The sequence below is a fragment of the Micropterus dolomieu genome, linkage group LG11, assembly GCF_021292245.1.
Source record: "Micropterus dolomieu isolate WLL.071019.BEF.003 ecotype Adirondacks linkage group LG11, ASM2129224v1, whole genome shotgun sequence".
Classification (NCBI taxonomy): Eukaryota; Metazoa; Chordata; class Actinopteri; order Centrarchiformes; family Centrarchidae; genus Micropterus; species Micropterus dolomieu.
Window position 1 is genome coordinate 25105679 of NC_060160.1, and position 22423 is coordinate 25128101.

The window sequence follows — 22423 nt, forward strand, 5'->3', positions numbered from 1 at the left end:
AATAAATAGAAGAAAAACTCAATAGTTAACACAAGCAGCAGTAACCACTGTGGCTGTACAGACAAACAAAGGAGTGCATACAGAAACTCAGAAGTCCATCATCAGAAAATCCAAGGACAAAGACAACAGTAGCGCCCACACGCTTTGATTGACAAGTGATCTTTGGAAAGTGCAATGCAGAAACACCACAGCAGTGAGTGCTAAACACCAAAGACAGACCAAAAAAACAAACAAAAAACCCCCAACAAAAACAGGACCTAAAGAAAATCTCAGAAGATCTCTCAGATCTCAGAAAGGGCTCCACGCTGCATATATTTCATGTTACAGAGTCTGCTGCGCTTTCGAGCCTCCAGAACCTGTGACTGTATTTCTCACCCAGAGGCCTCCTGTGATCTTGACTCCCATCCTGGTATGACAGATGGAGCTATGTGCCGTTAACTCCTGAAGCCTACAGCCTTTGTCAATGAAAGGCACCCCGGGGAGAGCAAAGACCGACCGGGGGGCAGCCATGACTCACAGTGGCTTCCATGTCTGGAATCTTCCGGTAAGACTCGCAAACAGCCGTGGACGACTAGTCTGCATTAATGAGGGAGGAAGATTCAGTAATCAAAAACCTTTTTAATTGGACCAATCGGAGCTCTCACATCTTTGATCCATCCACAGTGCTTTGTCTCAGTCCTCTTTCACCCTTGTGTGTACAACACTGATCACCATGACTGTGCCGGCAGAGGACTGGCCTAACACCTGGGTTGCGGAACAGCAGCTGCTGTAGCATCATGTGCGATCCATTAAAGCATGGTGATGTGGCAGTTTTTTCATTGTATCACGCTGACCCACAGTGTGCAGGCTTGAGGAATGCAGTGCTCAGGAGGTATTCCCTTACCTTAGGCTTCCAGGAAGGAATCATGCAATTGGTCCTTACATGTCTCCAGTCATAGGAGAAGACTGGGAATAATTTGACTGTCCAGACCCACCAGCTGTAATGTCTGGTTTAGACAGCTCTGTCTACCTTTCGCCCAACACAGTGGACCTCCCGGAGCAGTGGAAACCAAGGCCACCCAAGTCCTGCTGGGGCTAAAAGGCACTGTGTGTGTGTTTGTGTGTGTGCTATAGCCTAATTTAACTGTCCACACAAAACAGCCAAGGCTCTGATCTCAGTGAAGGAAGCCTGTACTCAATTTAAGACAAAAGGGAGACAACTGGATAAAGGGGGAGGGATGGGGGAAACCCACAGTGGATGAGTGGATTTGCTTTGTTATTCATCCAGATTCGCGACCCTGACTCAGCCATAATTGATTGCGCCATGTAAAATGTGTTATTCAGACAGTTGCAGGAGAGCAGATGATGAAATAGTTACACTCAGGAGAAAGCTTAATGATTTAGCAGACATACTGGCACATCATTAACCTATCGAAGCTACATCAATCACAGAGAAATATCCCGTCTGGGACAAGCCAAAACAAAATGACGAAATGACTCCAAATAAAGATAAATAGTGGATTTGGGTTTGTTCTGATTAGCGGCGGGTCATGCCCAGCTGAACAGTAGCCTAGCTAAAAAAAGAAACCGCAAATGACTCACTGTGTAGCCTCGACTACGGCCGTCAATTCACAGTCCCCGATTCTAGTAAAGCTGGAGAGTCACAGCAAGAAAATTCCTGGTGCAGCTTTAGGCCACTCTTTTCAAAACATTTCAGAAAACACACAATCAAAGCCGTAATAACAGAAGAAGGAAACATAACTAAAGAGGCCCGGGTTTCCAGAACAGGCTTGGAGAAGTGAATAATGATCTTGATAACAACCTGTTGTTTCCCCCCCCCCTCTCCAGTAAAAAAAAAAAAAAAAAAGAAAAGAAAGGGCCTTACTGGAAGAGGGATTATGATGTCCAAAAGAGTTAAACACTCCAGAATTTATGGGCCCATCAAAGAACAGAAGGGGTGGGGTGAGAGAGAGTGTGTGTGTGTGTGTGTGTGTGTGTGGGTGGGGGGGGGGGGGGGGGGGGGGGGGGGGGGTGGAGCAGGCCCGACCACAGCTTTCTGCTGACTGATGCAGGCCCAAGAGGTGAGTCACGGGAGAGGACGGGGGAGGATAAGGGGTGGTGGGTAAGTTCTCCTGGGTCTTACTGGGAAGCAGGAAGATTGAAGATATTTGTGTCTGCTTCGGACTGTGGCGGCACAGAGGAGGTCACATGCCATTCAAGAAAGGGAGCCCTTTGTCCTGGAAATACCAAAGTGACCTGGGACAGGAAGTAGATGCTGCTGTTTAGTTCAGCTGCAGTTCCTTTGAGGTGTCTGAAAGCACACACCCCTGTCTCTGTCTCTCTGCCACACACACACACACACACAAACACACACACCTTTTACCAAGCTTCTTTACTTTTTCCTCCCTTTCACAATGTCTGATGTTTGGTTCATGTAAAACTCAGACTGCATTCTTGTAATTGTTGTACTTCAGTTTTTACTATGCTGCAGGATAAACAGCATTTGGAAAATTATATTCAATAAAAGTCCCTGGGGGAACTATTCAGTAAAAGAATCCATTACACAAACAATTAAAAGGCTTTAATCAAACCCAGTAAGCACAAAGAGGTGATTAACACCTCTGTGCGATGACGTATTTGGCCTGTAGAACACAGGCCCCACAAAACCCCAAGAGACAGGAAGCTCAAACATCTAGCCGAGGCCCCTGTGACGAAAACAAGCCACAGAGGCCGGTGTGAAATGAGTCAAGCGACGCTGGTCTCTTAAAAAGATTAGAATCAAGGAGGGGAAACAGCCAGTGGTCACCACATCCCCGATGATCTTACACTCTTCCACTTGACAGACAGATCTGTTGCTCTACTTGAGCAACAGATCTATGATGAATAGGCAGATCAAAGGTTATGTGTGACAATGCTTTGTTGTGAAATCTGAGAATTTTCTGTGAAAAATAAGCTGTTATTGCTGTAAAGAACTTTTTTTTTTTTTAACCTTTAACTAATAGAGTAAGTGCCATATAATATAATATATATATATAATATATATATATATATATATATAAATATAAAAATAGTTATTGTTAGTAATGTATTATCTCTTGAAGGATATACAGGTTACAAATGAGCGGAAAAGCCAACATGAAGTGTCTTAGAAATGAGTCAGACCACCAGGAGCCTCCAGAACAGATTCAGTGCTGCTTGCCAAGTCTGTGGAACTCTACTGGCGGGATTCTCTCATTTATTTACCCCATGTTTATTTAATCTTTTGCAAGAGAGACCTGAGTACAGCAGATAGACAGACAAACAAACATGGCCAGACATAACAAAAGGACATACAGCATAAATGACAGTGGTGGACAAAGTACACAAATCCTGTACTTGAGTAAAAGTACAGATACCCTTGTTAAACTTTACTCCACTAAAAGAAGAAGCGTTCAATTAAAATTTCTACTTGAGTCAAATCAAAAGTACAATTAATATGGTTGTGTTTGTCAGGGGTTGCAGACATGACAAAATGAGTTTAAAAATACCGCAGGGAAACTTTCCTATTAATTAAACAATTGCATTCTTTATAAACAGGTTGCCCTTTCAACAATAATTCAAGTTACTAAGTTACATTGTATGTGTGTGTGTCAGTGGGGGTGGACAAAGTATTCAGATCTTTATCTTAAGTGAAAGTACTAATACCACACTGTAAAAATTGTTTAACAATGTTTTAACTGTTACTGAGAGCCCAAAGTGACACCTTCACAATGGCTGCGTTGTCTAACCTCAGTGACGTCAAAAGAACAATATTTCCCTCTGAGATGTAGTGGAGTACAAGTAGTAAAGTGGCAAGAAAAGAAAATAGTCAAGTAAAGTAAAGTACCTCAAATTTGTAGTTAAGTACAGTACTTGAGTAAATGTATTTAATTACTGTCCACCACTGCTCAGCAAGGTTCTCCTCCCTGTTTTTCAGGTTTTTCATATATAGAGATGTATATCCTGGTATTTTATATACATATAGATAGATAGATAGATGAAACATAGACTAACTAATGATGTCACATAAGAATGAAGACAGCAAATCCTAAAAAATTGAGAAGCTAAAACAAGGTACTGTATAGTATTTTTGCTTAAACTATTAATAGATTATTAAAAATAGTTGCCTACAAATTTGCTGTGAATTGACTAATCGACACAACATTTCAGTTCTATCACAAAGCATTGGACAAATTAAAAAACTGACATAATGATGGGCGTATGAAAAGTTAAATGATCACCAAAGTGATTACCATTCTTCCTGTGGTGAACATGTGTGTGCACCAAATTTCATGTCAACCCTTCCAATTATCTGCTATCATGCTAAACATTCTCTGCTTCTCAGTTGTGACAATTTGCTAATTTCATGGTAAATGTTTGGGCTTTGTGGTGTTGGGAAGAAACAATCTAAAGATAAAGACATAGCCTTGGGCTCTGGGAGATTGTGATGAGCTTTTTAATATATAAGTGTCATGCTTACCGTAGTGTCCACTGCTGCGACGGCAGTAGTTGGAACATGTTTTGAGGTAGACTCTTGTGCCTTGAGCACCACACAGCCTTGGGGTCCCAAAGTGATGATGACTGACCCACAGCCTCGCTTCAGCAGCTCCTGACCAGCCCGGTGTGCTTGCTCCACATTAGCTACTGAGGAACCAGTCAGCAGCTCAGCCTGTGTGGAGAGGAACAGAAGTATGACGCGCTGCAGGCGTACAGTACTGTATAATCACATTGTACTGTACAAAACAGACTCTTCATCAACTCTTTCTTTAAACATTCAACTCATTTAGCATAAGATGATAATGGGACACTATTTCTTAGACATTTTCTTCTAAACCATTTCTTTTCTAGGTCAGGGAGGCAAGTTAATCAGAGGTTAGGAATTAAAATTAAAGACAGGGCAAAACCAGCACGATTGTGGGATGCTGGGAGGATAAATTTCCCAAGGCAAAAACCCAGTACCAAGGACTGTTTGTAACACACAAGATATCAAAGCAATGCCTTCAGTTTTTGCCTTGAAAAAATGACCTAAAAGCTCGTTTTGTCCCTCTAATGAACACACAGTACATCACAACCATTTAATATGTCCAAGAATCCCTAATTAGTAGTCTATTACAAGTCTTTTGCTTACTTGCTATAGTTTACAGTTTTGTATTAACAGTTCTGGGAGGTCAGCTTTTAATTACACGCTGACCGTGGTGAGACAGACTCATAAAACACATTCAGTTTGTGGCAGTCTGCCAGCAGACTGAGGACCAAATATTTTCAAAAAACGGATTCTCTGAATACGCTGGTTCATCTGGCTCCAAAATGACTAACCAGTGACAAAGCAGGACTCCACAGCTGATGTTTGAAAAACCTCAAGGAAACTCAGAGCCACAACAGTTCTCTCCAGAGTAAATGGCACCCTTCATAAAGCTGTGCCACATTATTATTGTGTGGTGTTTGCACGTTCATGTGCAAGAATACCTGAGGCTTTTCTGAGGAAGTTCTGAGAGAAACGTATGTGACATACAGTTTATGTGACACCACTCCTTGTACGATCAAATACTACTGCACACTGTGTACACAAATTTTAAAAAGATATTTTATATCAATATATAAAAATGTAAAATAATCTTATCTTTTGAAATATTTTTACTATTCGTGCCACTTTTTATTGTTTTGACATTATTTGCTCAGCCCTGCTTGGTCTGCCATCTACCAAACCCATCATCATTGTTAAATATTTTTAGTAAGGCATTTAACAATTGCTTTGGCTCAGTTTTTATAAGCTTCAAGTTTCAATATGCTACACGAACATGATAAATTATTCTCTTCAGCATCTCATATTAGCACAAGTTTCAGAGCTTATTACTGAGTGCAACATGTGTCCGCAAGCATTTCTCTTAATTTTTCCTGGTTAGCAGCATTGCAACATAATGGCTTGTTACTTCACCACCACTGCCGTGCATTTCAAATGGTGGAAAAAATGAAACACAAATGGAATTCCTTTATTTTTAAATACTGTCAAAGTGTTAAAATGTGTTGAGTGTCTTGTCAGAGTAAATTGTGGTTTAATGTTAAATGATTTTTAATGTTACACTATTTTTATAGGTTACTGTATTTTAGATGGTTACAATAAAAAATAATAAGTGATTGAAATGTTTAAGGTTTTGAATAGAACTAAACCTTGTGGTCGACATGGAACAAAAAAAGTAAACTGATACAAGTGCATTGACAAATATAGGATTTAGAGAAGTATAAAGTCACCCTCTAGATTCCACAGTTTATATTTAGACAGCTTGTATAATGTTGAGGAAGTGACCACTGCAGAATAAGTTACTGTTAGACATAATTATCTGGTAATGACAATTTTATATATTGTTTTATTGTGTGTGCCATGTGAGATTTTGAAAGGAAAAACGGGAGTGTATCATTTTCTCTTCAGAGTTTTGCAAATTGAAACTCTGTTGTGAAACGTGAGCCAAAGAAATAGCGATATACTGCAAACCGGCAGACATAGCCCTACACAGATATATATATAACAGAACATCTATTTTTACTCCCGGTAATTTTTCCCCCAGTGGTTTATTGCAGACTTGCATGGACATTGAATTTACACTTCGTCCTTACTTGACTTCTCTTTTTAGTCTGTCACATAAAATCTCTTATCACTCTATTATGTGTATTATACTTGTGTTAGTTATTTTGTGCATCTTTTATCTTCTTAAAAATCCCATAACGTGACAAACAGAAATCAAACTGATTTGATTAGTGTGAACTAAAATATTATTATTATTATTATTATTATTATTAAAATCACCCTGCTCTAAAAATACTAGCAACATGGAAAACATACAAGCATTTTTTTTTAAATCAACAAATGTCTTTTTTCTTTATGCCTCTATCGTGCTTCTATGATGGATGATAGAAATGTGGATCCACTTTGGCACGTGAGGTCCTCAGGTGGACATCAAAGATAATTTCCCTCACTATAAAGCACTTCAGTATAGTATGTGGGCTGAGGATCAAAGAGTGCCTGCACTTTGTCATGCTTAAGCCCCCCCCTCCCCAGCCTGAGCATGGTACAGTGAGAACACGACCACACACATATACACACACACACACACACACCTGTACAGAACGTGTGCCAACTATAACCCCACATGGGAGGGTCAAGACCAGCTCACACTAGCGTTGAATAGGGGTCTGAGGATCCGATCCCCCTTGCTTTTGTGATTTGTCAAAGTGAACAATGACCTTGGACAGTTCAAAAATAAACCACAGAGTATATCAGTGCTTTTAGAGCCCGCAGCCACCCCGGTGTTGTCAGGTGCCAAGAGAGAAAAAGAGCAGTTTTGTTAGTCATCAGCTTCACACCAGGGCAGAGAATCAATCTACCTCCCTCTGTGTACAAGAATATGAGAACACTGAATTATGTCTCTCTTGCTGTCTGTGTGTGTGTGTGTGTTTATCACACAAGTGAGCACCTATTTTTTAAAGCATATGCAGTATAAAGCTGTTGACATCGTGGGTGTATTTGCAAGAATGTATATGTTTAGGCATAACGCCAACGGGTGGAAATAATGTGCTGTCATTATAGTCATTTTGTATATTTATATATCTTAAAGGGAGTTTTTCACATTTCCTTTACAGTGTTTGGATTTGAAATAAAATGTTTTCAGTTCTTATTAACAGGATGTCTAACTCTTGCTTCTGTAAATGAGTATGTCTTGACCAAAGCCTTTTACAATGCTATGTTTTCTTTGCATATATTTACAGATCATTTTTCCCACATCATTACATCGTGAATTGTTTGAGTAAAAGCACATTCATAGTGACGGTACTCCATCACAACTATGAACATAAGAAAGTAAGAAAAGAAGAGTGGTAAATTTACATTGGTCTTGTTTTTAATCATTATGTTGCACTGTTAATAAAGGTTTTTAAACTTTATTAAGTGTCCTTTGACCTCTGGGAGAAATCCATTCATCTTCTTGTATACCAAGTTTTATGCCTACATGTCCATCTGACTCTCAGATCAAAATAATTCCCCCTTGTGTTTTTTCTTGTACTATTTCAAAGTCTGGTACAGCAACAGTTACTGTAAGCAACAATGTACTAGGTTTAAGGGCTTTATTTTTAATTATAGAATGATGAATGCTACTTTATACTGTAAAATTCAAAAATGTGCCTTGTTATGTCTTGTCCTCTTTTCCTTTTTGCATTGTATTTAATCTGTTCATTCAGTGCCTTTTACTTTGAATACATTTTATTTAAGATTTTAAAGAATAAAAAGAAGACTACCCTTAGTGGGATATTTAGGTGTTCTTTCCACTCCTGCATACTGCATAGTATATAATAAGACTGTACCTCCACGACCTGTCACTCTTAAAAAAAGAAAAGAGTAGACATGTTGTGCTTTCGTCAACTCTCCCTTTCATGTCCCCACACCTGGCTACAGCTTCTCTCTGCTCTGCATCACCACATCAAATAGAGGCTTCCAGGCAAACTCACATCTACTTTATCCCGGGGGGGGGGGCTGACTCAGCCAAAGTGCACATCTGCCTTGTTGTTTTCACTACAATTCCCATCTATCCCTGCCCGCCCCCGTCACTCATCTGTCATCACCTGACAGTCAAGACACAAGGTGCCATGACATTAGTTTTTACGGTAAAAGGGTGGAGTGATACTTAGTTCCCTCTTCATACCAGAGGGTTTACATGTATAGTTAAAGGCTACAGTGGGGTTATTGATGTGCCAGCAGGGGGTCATGACCCAGGAGTTACAGTTGAATCACTGTGAAAAGTGTGTGTATGTGTGGGCGCTCATAACATCTCAAACCTCTGATCTTTTCCTTCCACAGAGAAGAAATACTTCTACATGTATGTGACTCAGGGCTTCAAGTCCCTCAAATGTACTAAAGTGTTGTGTTGATTGGACAATTGATTGATTTGAACAATCTAGTCAAGCCTTTTTTCTATCCTTTCCAAAAACACAAACGCAATAGTGTAAGAAATGGAACGAACAGAACAACAAAAGTTTTTAGGCTAACTAGCCTACTACCTAAAGCAGGAACACCATGCCCGGGGGGACATAATTAACTGACTACATCAGTTTATGGGTTAACAGGTTGCGTAAAAGCCCCGTTCATGACCGTCATCACTGTGTGGTCTGGAAGCTACTCCTGGATGTTATAAAAGTTTAAGCTAACATAAGATAGCATTACATTTGCCAAACTCACCGGCTAGTCCTGATCCTAAAGAACATTTCTCTTGTAACGTTAAAAGTGGAAGTGTTTAAAAAAACAAACAAACCAGTAAGCTAAGCAGCCGAACAGGGTTATGTCAGAATAAAAATAGTCTGACTTTGTATTATTTCTTATAAGGACTAAATAGCTTTATCGCAATGCAAGAGCAATGTTGTTTCTTTCTGTTTTCTACTAGGGTCTTAACACGATATAATGTATGTAGCCAGCAAGTGCATATTTAAGACTCCCTTTTACAGAGATCTTCTTTTAAAATGGGTCAGCTGGAAATAATAAAAAGTCAAAGGGTGACGGAATGTTCAGGTTATTCATGGAGCTAGCGTTAGCTAAATTAGCAGGCTAGCTACAGCTGATAAAATCTGCAAGCGACAGCTGTCATTTCGGAAGACAAACATTTCAGTCGCTGGCTAGAAATGCAACACCTGCTTTTATTTAGTACTATTTTTCAAAGATTATTAAGAATTGTGATTTTAAAACCGATACAGATATCATTGTAAACTGCTTGCGAAAATAAGGCTTGTCAATTCAGTACCCAGTTTTGCTGTGCAGCTCTGGTTTCAGTTTCCTTTTTGCTCCCTTGTTAATGTCAGTGTATGCATGGGTAAGAGAGGCAGAGCTATTGTGTGAGGAAGCATTAATGCTGCTGTGATAAATACTGTGAGCTATGTGTGTGTGTGTGTGTGTGTGTGTGTGTGTGTGTGTGTGATTCATTACCTCAGACTCATTACAGCAAAACACATTAGAGGCTGTGTAGAAACCTCTGTCCAAGTCAGGGATGGCAGGCGCTGGGTTGAATATTGTCTTTACTGTAACAAGAAACCAGGCAGTGATCCATTTTATTGACCACAGTGTCAAATCTCATAATCTGCAGGTCACTCGGGATAACATGAAATCATTAACAAGGGTTAAAAAATATATAATTGTATATATATATAGTGGTCAGCTCGCCTTTAAAAGGATACAACTTTGACAATGTCCCTCTGTGTTTCTTTTCCATTTGCTTAGCTTCACTGTCAAATTCTGGCATTACCTTAATTAAACTTTCAAAGGCTAGTGGGCTACCACTGGGGATTGCTCTTGCAGGCAAAGCTCAAGTGGATAAAGCTTCTATAAAAAGACACCTTTTAAACGATTAAATTAGCATTCGCTGGAAAAGAACACTAGAGGGGGAAAAATGGATATAGCACATCCTGTGGCTGTTTGTGGTACGCTGTAACCCCTGCAGTTCCAGGATTGTGCGTGTGGAAAAGATTCAACATGAAGTATGTAACCCTGTATATATATGTGTCGGTGTGTGGGTGAGATGAGTTGTGACCCTTTCTGTGTGTGTTGAGGAGCACAAGAGAGGGAGAGAGCAAGAGTGTTTGTCAGAAGTAATCCTCTGTACGTACTGCACATCACTGTCTTATGCATATTCATGAGCAGAGAGCATTAATGCATCTAATACCATGATTTCTGTGTATGTGTGAGGATAAGCCCAGCTTGACGAAGCGATTAATTCTGATATCTCTGTGTACAAAATAAAGCCTCATGCGAGTGTGCGCGCGCATGTGTGTGTGTTTGTGAGGGAAATATATGTTCAGCGTTGGTGACATCGAAGTCTGTTGTGCAAAAGTGTGTGCCTAGTTGCTGTGTGTGTGTGTGTGTGTGTGTGTGTTTGCGTGGGCACATAAGAGAGCAGCTGTGTGGGTTTGTGCAGGGCTTTGGCCACCTGGCGCTTTGAGGTGGTTGCTGGGCTGCCCGCGAGAAAAAGTGGAAATCATTTCTCTCTGTTATATCGTATCTTTTCAGCACATACACACACTCATACTGTATTGTAAATATACCCACATGAGCTGCAGCCATGTCACAAAAAAACAGTGACACTGGGACTCTTCTCGACTCTTCCTTCTCCCTCTCTCTCTGTCAGTCTCAGATTCCATCACTTCGGTTTCCTAGACAAGTGCGAGATCTTTAAAATGTGATGCCTCCATTTTAGCCTGTTTTCATCTGTTCTGATAAAATTCTTCTTATTCACGTATTTCTTGCTGTACTCACCGCTTAAAAGGATGATGAAACTTTATGAATAGCAACAAAGTGAGACACGCATGCTCCTGTACTGCTCACTTTCCTACACAATGGTCCTTTTCATGTCAGCATAAAGGTTTCACTACCAGTGAGACTACCAACACTCACACCCGAATAAGCTGCTTGAGCCATTAATATTATGTGTTTTTTAATAAAAAAAAAAGTTTTTATTATTGCACTTATGTTATTATGTTGCCTGCATCTAGTGGTAAAATACTACTAGAAAACAGTAATTGCTATTTACTTCTGCAAACACAAAACAAGTCTAAGTGCTTAAACTGTTTCACACAAGTCCAGGGATCCTTAAAAGAGTAAGGCCGCCGCTATGCTAGTTTTTTCTTACCATCTACAAAAGCCATGAAAGACCAACACAAACAACCATTCCAACTTCACTACTCTTGTCTGTGCCACTCAGTTCCAAAGCCATTGGGAGATCTTTAAAAATGGGCCACAAACATAAAACCTTTATAATCAGTAGGTAAATAATGTATAGAAGTGAGAGGTGCTCAGAATCATAAAAGGTTTGATCATTTACAGTTCCATGGTGAATGATAAGACACTCAGTAATTTCCTTAAACAGCCGGGCACTGTCGTTTTCAGCAAAGTGCATTTTAGGGGGTTATTTTCAGCCATACAGGGTGCTCTTCAAGGTGAAACCATTGGTTACAAAAGAGTAATGTTCTTCAGACACTCTTAGGTGGAGCAAAAGAGAACATGTCTATTAGTGGATAGGGTGATACAAAGTATATGGTGTAATATGATACAGTATCTCGCAAAAGTGAGTACACCCTTTGCATTAGTTAGTGTACAGCTTGTATAACAGTGTAAATTTGCTGTCCCCTCAAAATAACACATCACACAGCCATTAATGTCTAAACCACTGGCAACAAAGGCTCACTACTTTACATTGTAGCAAAGTGTCATTTCTTCAGTGTTGTCACATGAAAAGATATAATGAAATATTTACAAAAATGTGAGGGGTGTACTCACTTTTGTGAGATACTGTATATGTGCACTACAAACCACATATGTTATGACTTTACATTGTATTTTCCTTTCCATTGTTTTGTTATACACACTTAGCTACCTTTGTGTGTTCGTTTTAGCTATTTTCTGCTGCCTATTTATGTACATACTTCTATGTGTTATCTTACTTTTAACTTTATATCTATTTTTCAATGGTAGATATATACTCTTTGTACCGTAAAAAGGATGTCTTTCTATTTTCGTTGTACTTGTGCAATGGCAATAAAGGCATTAAAATTCAATTGCCGTTTGGGTTTTTAAATGTGACCATTTTGTTCTCCTTTGCAAAACCGCACTGCAGCCTAACAATAAACACTCGTGAACCTCGATGAATGCATCCGTACAAAAACCCGCCGATCTACGCTATAATAAATGCACATCCCTGCCACTCCCCTTTACAACGCACCCCCTCTCTTCCACTCAGAAGAGGAATCACCGCTGTTTGCTCCTGGTCACATTTTTCCAATGTTCTTCAGAATGCATATCAAACAAACATGTGATCCAAATTAGGCACAACGACGGGACGCACGTTAATGCCGTGCTGATTATGTAAGCTTGATTATGCTGCTAATTGGAGTAATTGTCACAGCATATGTGGAGTACTTCAGTAGCATTAACAGACACCCATCAGTCAGTTAGTGAAGTACTAACGACATACGACAAAGTATGCATACTAATGTAAAAGGCTATTGGCTAAAGACTACTGTCAATATTAATTCATTATTTAATGTTATTTGTAGCCGTAAACAGAACTGGTAGGAAGTACAATGTAATCTTTGACCCCTGTGTTTGCGTCAAGCGTGTTACTTCAGTGCTGATGTCAAATGCACAGGCCTAGGGCTCATGAAGTATACATGCAATAAGACTGCTGAGGATAGAAGCTTATCAATATGCACACAAGAGCAGCTTGTGTGAAATCCCAAATACACTGATGCAAGAAGGAATCTGCCTCTCTGATGCAAGGAAGCTGCTACAGCGGACGTCACATTAACCGGCATGTCGGTCTCAGGTTGCTTTGTTTTGCTCTCCAGGTGTTAGTGAAACCACACAAACACACACAAATACACACACACGCACACACACTAACAGCTGCTGGGGCAGATGTGGTAATGCTGGGATGTGTGCATACTGAGTCACGTCTGGCAAGAGAGTGTGTGTACGTGTGTGTGTCATGACTCTGGGCTTTTTTTTTTCTCCTTTTTTTTTTTTTTTGCAGGGAGGTTCAAAGTCTGGTCGCACATGTGCTGGAAGAGCAGCCAGAACAGTTCAGAAAGTACGAAAATACTGTTGCCGTGGTTGATTTTGACGGAAAGGTGGATGGAAAATAAGGGCAGAGGGAAAACAGAGATCCCTCATACACGCCAACACGCATGCACACACACACATACACAAAAGAAATGAGTCATCAGTGAGTATGTGAAAGGGCTTTGAGAGGCTCTAATTGCATCTGATGAGAAATATAAAAGCTGCGTCTTGCTCAGACAAGGAAGAGGGGGAGGAAGACAGGGTGAAGACGGAAGAAGAAAGAAAGAGTGAAACTCCTACCATTTCCTCAGTTCTTAGAATTAATATAATTCCATTAACTTCTCAATGTTAAATGGTAGATTGCAATAAATTATGTATATGCATATGTTTCCCTCTCAAATAATTAGATGCAAGGAGAATAAACTCTTCTTGACAAGTGTTTTTCTGAGAGCTGGCATCCACAGTACGTGTGGCTCGATGGTGACATTTGCGTAATTTGAGCGCCGCTTCTCCCCCGCGTCATTAAATCCTCGCCACCAAACCCATTAACACCCATTCTCTCCAGAGAACTCCATTTACGCAATGCTCTGGTGCGGCAGCGTCGAGGTGGCATCATTGCCAAGCGTCTTCGCTCGCCTTGCCTCTCTCCTGGCGCCGCATGCCGAGCCTAATCCCGTGGTACTGTCGACACGGTGAGGAGGGGGGTTCGGGGAAAGAGGGTGGCGCTCGGCAAGGCCATCTGGGTATCCCATCTGCAACACGGTTATGGCTGCGACTCTTTCGTTCTGGCAGCCTGCAGCGAGCGATTACCGACGACAGGCCCTGATGACAGGGGCAACAGGCTCCCCAGACATCTCGAATGACGCTGAGGCCTGCTAATAATAGGACGCAGTTAAAGACGATGAGCTCAATAACCTGATTATCACCAAAAAGGCGGAGAGAGGAAGGGACAGAGGGAGTGTGGTGGTTTAAAATAGGTTTTGTTTACGCAGGACTGTGCAGACATGGCGGTAGATGTAGAAAGTGAGCAGCAGGGACACAACAAACAATCGTGAAAATATTACATTTGTCCACTTCTCACACTTTACTTGCTAATGTGATCTGAGTCAGTGGGAAGCCTCTCTCAAGTGTGTGTAGGAGTGAAGGAAAGTGTTAACTGTAGGTCTAGCCTGAAAAATGCAATTGTTAAGACATGACAAAGTGATGAAAGCAGTTTTGTGAGGAATGAAAAAACTAAAGACAGATGCTTAAATCCTGGCTGCTTTGTCACCTTCACACAGCTGGTCAATAGCTGTGTGAAGCTGCCATGCTTGTGGAATTATCGCTTTCAAGAAAGTAGCGGATTGTAAAGGTGTGCAGGAGGCGGTTTCAGAAGGTGTTTGACAATCCACCAAGCCCTTTGGTTGAAGCTTAGCGATACCTTTAGGCCACTGACAAAGAGCATGTGGAATAGAACCATGAAATAAGAAGCATGTCTCCCGGTGAAATATGATGTGTGTAATTGTTTTACTTGTGAAGAGTGAGTTTTATTGCATATGTTTATCTGTGAAATGGTAAAACACAGTGTGACAATAGCACCAATAGAGAAGAGTCATAAAGTCAGTGAACTTACTCAGTAAAGTCCATGACCAGACCAAGGCTGCAGCAGCAACCTCTGAATGTACTGAAGCAAGAGTGTGTTTTATTGCTTATGAGTGGGACTTTACTACTAATTTGGAATAAGTTTGCTTGAATGCTGCCTGGGACTGCATTTAAAGTGGGATACTATAGCCACACTGTATTGTTTTGACAGTGTAACATTTGAAATGTTATTCTCCGCAGTAAATGTAGGTTGTGGTCTGTTTGGATTCAGCTAGAAGACTAGTTTCCGATGGTTTGACGATTTCAACATGAATTCCAATTTTGCCAAAATAGACTTCTTCCTTCTGAATCCTTTTGCTCGCAGCTCTTAAGCTTAGTAGTTGTACTATGTATGTGAATAAATACCTGTATGGTCAAACAAAGGACTGAATGAGCCTTAAAAATCAAAGGAACCACAGTTGGTAAAAAATAAATAAACTTCTTTTCTTCTTTACTTTCAACATTTAGATAATTTTCTCTCTGACTTCTGAAGAAGTTGCGCACACTGACACTCACTGACCTTTGTTCTCCTGAGCCATGCGTAGAGCCTGCAAGGATGTCTGCGGGCTGATCTCTAACTGGCACACCAGCACTTTTGCACGGCTGATGGCTGGAAGAGCTTTCTGTAGCTCCTCACCGCCCAGCAGCATGTTGGCACCGGCTACGATCACAATGGCATTCTCACCTGCCCGGGACACCAAAAGAGACGTGTGAGGATACAACAGCCGCTGTATGATGACTTTGAGAATCCATGGAACCTCTCCAGGCCATAAATAGGTCTAAATTGTGATCCACATTTGTGATGTGAGAAACTGTGCTGACTTACTGTACATTTTATTTTTACACTAGAAAGGCAATAGAAGGGCAATTTGGCCTGAAAAAAGATGTCATATTTTTGTCTCCTCAGTGGAGCTGAGTGACATATAAGTGATATGCTTAATTTATGTCATGATTTATTCGGTAAGTCTGTTTCCATTGCCCGTTGTTACAGTTAACTTTTATCTTTACACCGAGTTTTCCACCTCAGTCACGTGTAAGCTAGAAAACGTTATTTTAACTTTTTTTCCTGGCATTTCCACTCTGTTTTTTTAATGTGCAAATTGAAAAGCAGTTAATGACACTTTTCAATAACCTAAGCCATCTGACTTTCTTGTTTCTTGTTGCTTGTTGAAATGCCTTTAAACATATACTCAATTGGTCATACATTGTAACATTCAAATTACTTCAAACAAACCCCAACACATAAACCCTACTGTTTAGATATGTATCTATTTGGTTTGTTTTTCTCCTTGAACATTTATTTTCATCAATTAAGGAAATAGCTAAACACATTTTAATTCATTTACCTTTTCACATTAATGCAAAATGGCATGCACATAGTGTTTTATAGGTCTTTATTTTGTAATTGCAATCTCTCAATTAACCACTCTCAGTTAGACCTCTGTGTGTAACACTGAATTTAAACAGTCAACTAGCAAAATTATGCATGACAGTGTACTTTCCTGACTGCATCAAATGGTAGAAAAGGGATGCAAATCCAAGAGGGGATCCACACGTCCACGACGTGGGAGCCTTGGATTGTAGTAGATTGGAAGCTGTGGATACTCAGCATGCTTTGGTGCACTTAAGCATTTATATGTGACCGTGTTTGTGTATATCCAGTGATTACAGTCACTTGAGCAGTGGTGAGTCAATGGTGGTACTGAATGCATGGGTGTACAGTGTGCGGCTGTGTGTAGCAGTGAGAAAAGAGTGCGTCGACAGCACACATGCGCTCTTGGTTGTGCACGCACAAAACCATTTCTACAACTCAAAGAGCTTTTAGGATCTCAGCAGGGTGGTGTGGGCTAGCGGCAAAAGCATTTACCTGCGTCGTTGACAATGATGGAAGCGGCTCCTGTGGCTGCGTCAGAGGTCTGCCCTACAAAGTCTGAGACAGAGAGAAAAGATGAAAGGTGCAAAACAGAGTTTAAAAGCATCCATTATTTGTCTTTCCTGCTGTTGCTTTTCTTTCTTGACAGCATAGCCAAAGAAAGGAGACCAACTTCAAATCAATCAAACACACCTATGAAAAAGTAAATATAACCATAGTAATCACTACTAATTGCTTTAAGTACAATTTGGCTCAGGTCTCTGGTTTTTGGCTATGAAGCAACAAACATCTGGTTTAACAAGCACTGGCAACTAAAAAGAATTGACAAAATACAGACTAAAAAAACATAGCTCTTGCAATGGCAACCAATTTGGCATGTAATGCAAAAACCCCTCTGTCTTACCTGTGTGTACACCATTGTTCTTGAAATTCTGGATGTAATTGTCTCCAAAGAAGTCTTTACCAACCTAGAAAAGATTGAAGGCAAAACGATAACAACAAAGAGAGTGTCAAGCGGGGTCAGACTTGGTTAGCGGCAACTTTTGAAAAGTGGTATAGTCAAACCTCAGTTGGGTTGGATTTTCGTGTGCCCTGCCAGCATACTGGCATGGTGCCGCCGCCGAAAATGTGCAAAAACGAACACACAAAGTCAACAAACGCACACACGCGCAAACACACGACCAGCTGCGCCAAGCCTTCAAGACACGGTAACCCCGCCTTCACGCCTCTTCATGCCCACCTCGCTTTCGTTTTCTTTCTCTCTCCTTCCCCTCTACCCCTGATCCGCACAGGGATGTCCACATCTGTAGCTACTTTGGGTTGTGGAAGGGGTCCCCACCTTGGCCCGAGGCGCCTACTTCGAACCCACGCTTTCCAAAAAACGTGCCAAAACGCGGGCACTTCTAGCTGGCTGTGATAGTGGGTTGGGCTGGTATTGGCTGCTTGGCCCCGATCTCTTTGAAGAGCGGCCTTCCGTCTTGGATGTTTTTGACAAGCCCGGGTGTCTATTTTTGGGTTCTCCCCATGCCCGGAGAGCTCCTCCCGCACTGGGTTGTTATCGATCGGGTCTCTTTGTTCTGAGAGAGGTGGGGCTTCAGTGCTTTAGTGCTCAGGTTATAAGGCCACACTGAGCTTACTGATTGGAGACTCAGGGTTGTATGGTATGGGAATAGGCTTGTTCGAAGGCGCGCAAGCGTGGGTGGGCGTATGCATGCGGTATTGTATTGATCAAAACAAAATGAGGGATGAAGAGTTGATGCGGTGAAATGACTGAAGTGTGAACGAGGCTTTAAGGTTTCTGGGAGTTGTTAACTAGTTGGTGGACTATGGTAGCTGAGGGCTCATTATCCGTAATGAGTAAAATGTGGATGAGCCAAAGGTTGGACAAGCAAAATAACTTTTTTTTTTTACTGACATGCACACATTCATGCTAGAATCTACAGCAATGAAGCAGTGTATGGCAACAAACTTGATTCCGGGGTCATACCATGCCGACCATAGCAGTTTTGGCTCCCAGTCTTGCAGCCTGTATGCACTGGTTGGCCCCTTTCCCTCCGAAGCCAATGAAGAACTTGTGTCCATGGATGGTTTCCCCGGCTTTGGGTAGCCTTGGTGCTTGGCTGAGGTAAAAGACAGGTAATTCAAATAAAAACAATTTTAAGAGTACACAGTCACATTAAAAAGAACTAAGAAGGGATTTGGGAGATTAAAAGTTAAGATTCCTCCTCTTTAAAGGAATCCCTTGCTTAGATTTTGACTGAATAGAGCATAGGAAACTTTTTTCCTTGAGTCTTTTCCCCTATTTTCCATAGTTAAACAGTTATAAACTCAGACAGAACATGGTGATTGCTTCATCATTCCAAAAAGCACTCTAGTTATTTTACCTAGACATTCAGTCAGATATGTCCATGCATGAGTCTCCAAATTTGCTAATGATGTAACCAGCAAAACCCATAGATGTCTCAACCTGACACTGGCTGCACCGCTAATGTCTGACTCATCAGGGTTGAGTAAAGTCCCACCCCTCCCCTCATGGTTGACATGCCACAGGTGGTTGCCTTCGGGAGGAGCTGTTCCCTGGTTCCTCCAAACACAGAGCCAGAGTGGTGCTGAGTAACATGGGAGAGAGACAACAGACAGCTTCATACTGTACGTCAGGATGCTGTGGTCTGGCCCTGGGTCAGAGCTGCCTGGGGCCAAAGGGTTTGCGGATGGCAAAATGTTGTCATAAAATTGTTTTTCCCCCTGTTGTTGCTCTTTTTTATACTTGTGTGTGTGTGTTAGTGTGTTTGTGGCAGGTGTGCTATTACAGTTCACTCAATCCCAGGATTTCCAGTAAGTGAGACGCTGGTGGCAAACACTGGAGGTTGTTATAAATGCTGCTGCTTTTGCACCGGCGTGTGAAAACACAAAAATGCCAAAGGCTATAACAGGATGTAGGGTCAGTGAGGCAAAAATGTGGTGAGAAGCAAATGGAACAAAGGATGAACACATGTAAATATACATGCGCACACACACACCTCCTCTACAAGCACATTACCTATTGTACATGGTGTAGCTGTCTTAGGAAATTTTTCCCACCTGTGTCACTGCTGTGTGACTTTCGCTAAAAAACGTTGTGCTTGCTTACTAACTCCAATCTACACATTGATTTAAATATTATGCAGCTGTGTTCTGTTGGGGGAAAACTTGTATAATGGTTACTACTTCCATATACACTTCATATCACTAATGTTATAGGTCATGTGGGCTAAAAACCAGTAAACAGGCCTGGGACAGAAAAAAATCACAAAGACAACAACAATGCTTCATAAATAGATGATAATATCTGAAAACGGAACAAAAATATATTACAAAGATCCAGCAAAGATATTACAAAAATACATCCATCTACTGTGATAAACTAGCATCTTGTCCTGGGTGTACCCGGCCTTTTGCTCAATGCTTGTCTATCATAAAAGACAAAAAAAAAAAACCCTCTACCATATCTGTATGGTAAATCTGACTACTGCCAGTAGCTGGTTAGTTTAGCTTAGCGCAAAGACTGGAAACAGGTTGAAACAGCTAGCGTGGCTCTGTCAAAAACTCGACAAAATACTCCACCATTAAAAGATCACTGATTAACATGTTATATCTCATTTGCGGCTGTGTTTCAGGAGGTAGAGTGGGTTTTCCACTAATTAGTAGGTTGGTGGTTCGATCCCTGGCTCCTCTGCATGTGTAAAAGTCCTTGAGCAGGGTACTGAACCCCAAATTGCTCCCAATGGCTGTGCCATCAGTGTGTGAGTGTGTATGAATGTTAGTTCCATTCTGATATGCAGTCGGCTCCTTGAATGGCAGCTACTGCCATCAGTGTATGAATGTGTGTGAATGGGTAAATGTGACAAAAAGCGCTTTGAGTGGTTGGAAGTCTAGAAAGGCAAAATATGAATGCAGTCCATTTACCATTTAATCTGTCACTGTGAGACTAGCAGGCTCTCAGTGATGGCAAAACTGCCCGAAGACCGGGCAAGAAATAGTTTGGCACGTAACCAACCGTAAAACCACAACTTGTCATTTACGCCTAGGTTTTTGCACAGATTAAACAAATGAAATATACCATGTTAATTAGTGAGTGTTAGAGGCAGATTTTGTTAGCTTTGGACCCAGCCAGGCCAGCTGTTTTCCTGTGTCAGTCTTTGTGCTAAGCTAAGCTAATTGGCAAGTGGCGATGGTTTCTACTTTAGCATACAGCAGAGAGTGGTATTGATCTTCTCATGTAAACCTAGAAGGAAAGCAAATAAGTGAATTTCCTAAAATTTCTAAATATTTGTTTAAGGTCTTAACTTTAGGTTCTGAACCATTTGCTTAGTTAATGTTTGGCCTCCCTGATATGCACCATCACTGGGCTAAGTTGGCCATCAGTACATATAAGTCTATGTCTTCTGTCTTAGATTTGGGGGATCTTCTTAGACACTTTAAACTCATTTTTGAGTAGAGGGTCAGTGTTGTTTAGGAAGGAGTAGTACACTTCAGGAAATCATTCACTTTCTCAGTCTTCCCAGATTAATTTTAGATGAAAATACGGATACCACTGAGGTCTGTATGTTTTATATGGAGCTAGAGCCAGGAGACGGTTAGCTTAGCTTAGCATTAAGACTGGAAACAAAGAGAAACAGCTAGCCTGGCTCCCTCCAACGTTAAAAACATTACCAACCAACACCTCTAAAGCTCACTAACTACCACAAACATCTTGTTTATTTAATGTGTTAAGGTAACCTAATTGTGGCTGTAACTTAATACTCAAAGATATGAAAGTGGTATCCATCTTCGCATTTAACTCACAACATTAGTGATTAGTGAACATTAGTGATTTTTTATTCAAACATAATTCTTACAGTAATAATTAATATTTCAGGTAGTGCCCAGAGCCATATTCTGTCAGAAGGATTGTCCTCTTAGTGATTGTGATTGTGATTAGTGATTTAGTTTGGCTAAATGGTGTCTGTATCCATTCACCGTGATAGCCTGTTTGATGGAATCAAGTTCTACTTTATCTAGTAGTTTATTTCAGTTCCTGTGCTTGACTAGTTCTTTCTTTATTGCAGGGCATGATGCTAGAAAACTGTCTGATAGGAAGGCTATTTGTCATTTCTCGGTGTCCTTCATACATGTGTCACAAACCAATGTTCTGCTTCCTGTTTTATAAGAATGCCCAGGACACTCATTTGTTGTGTGTCATATTTGATCTTAACATTTAAGTGCTCATGACATTTATTGAGATATTAAACAATGGGCCCAACCTTTCAAAGTTATAAAAACACTGTAAACATAACATTTGGCCGACAGCCACCTGAAGCTGGATAACTGACAGGTAAGATAAACAGATTTCCAAATTCTTAAATAAACCCACCCACGCCTCCTCATGCCCAGAGAGACACTTGGCTATTGTTGTCTGTGGTGAGTGCACCAAACAAACAGGGCACTTATGTGCTAAAGTGCAACCTCAGTGCGTTTTCTCCCATGGAACCAAAAGGCCAAAGCAGGTGTTCAGTGACGTGGAGTGTTTGCTTTGAGGCTGGTTCTCATTTCCCTCTCCTCCGTCTCTATTAAATCATTCCTCAGCTGGTGGTGAGCAACAGGAGGAAGTAGACTTGGACATAAACAAATTCAATTGCTGTTTCCCAAAGTTTGAACCTTTCCAGTTCCAAACACAACCTCCAAAGAGAACTTACAACATGCAATGTTAGAGTGAGCTCAAGCTTTTGCTTGTATTCAACAAAGTTTTATAAAGTGACTGAATGTAATTCAGTGTGGATATGGAGTATAGATATTACATGGTTGTATTAAACTCAGAGGGCATTTACATT

At 40.9% G+C, this 22423-nt stretch overlaps 1 protein-coding gene across 5 annotated transcripts in view; it reads right to left on the minus strand.

The window, feature by feature from the left end:
* Nucleotides 1–22423, minus strand: part of rbks (ribokinase) — a 37911-nt gene that overhangs the window by 5956 nt on the left and 9532 nt on the right. For all 5 annotated transcript variants that reach the window (XM_046063131.1, XM_046063132.1, XM_046063130.1 and 2 more), the window contains 6 exons: nucleotides 18562–18694; nucleotides 17479–17542; nucleotides 17070–17132; nucleotides 15723–15887; nucleotides 9959–10050; nucleotides 4478–4666 (listed from right to left, as the gene is read on the minus strand). In XM_046063131.1, the coding sequence (XP_045919087.1) occupies nucleotides 4478–4666; nucleotides 9959–10050; nucleotides 15723–15887; nucleotides 17070–17132; nucleotides 17479–17542; nucleotides 18562–18694 (706 nt within the window). The remainder of the gene's footprint in view (nucleotides 1–4477; nucleotides 4667–9958; nucleotides 10051–15722; nucleotides 15888–17069; nucleotides 17133–17478; nucleotides 17543–18561; nucleotides 18695–22423) is intronic.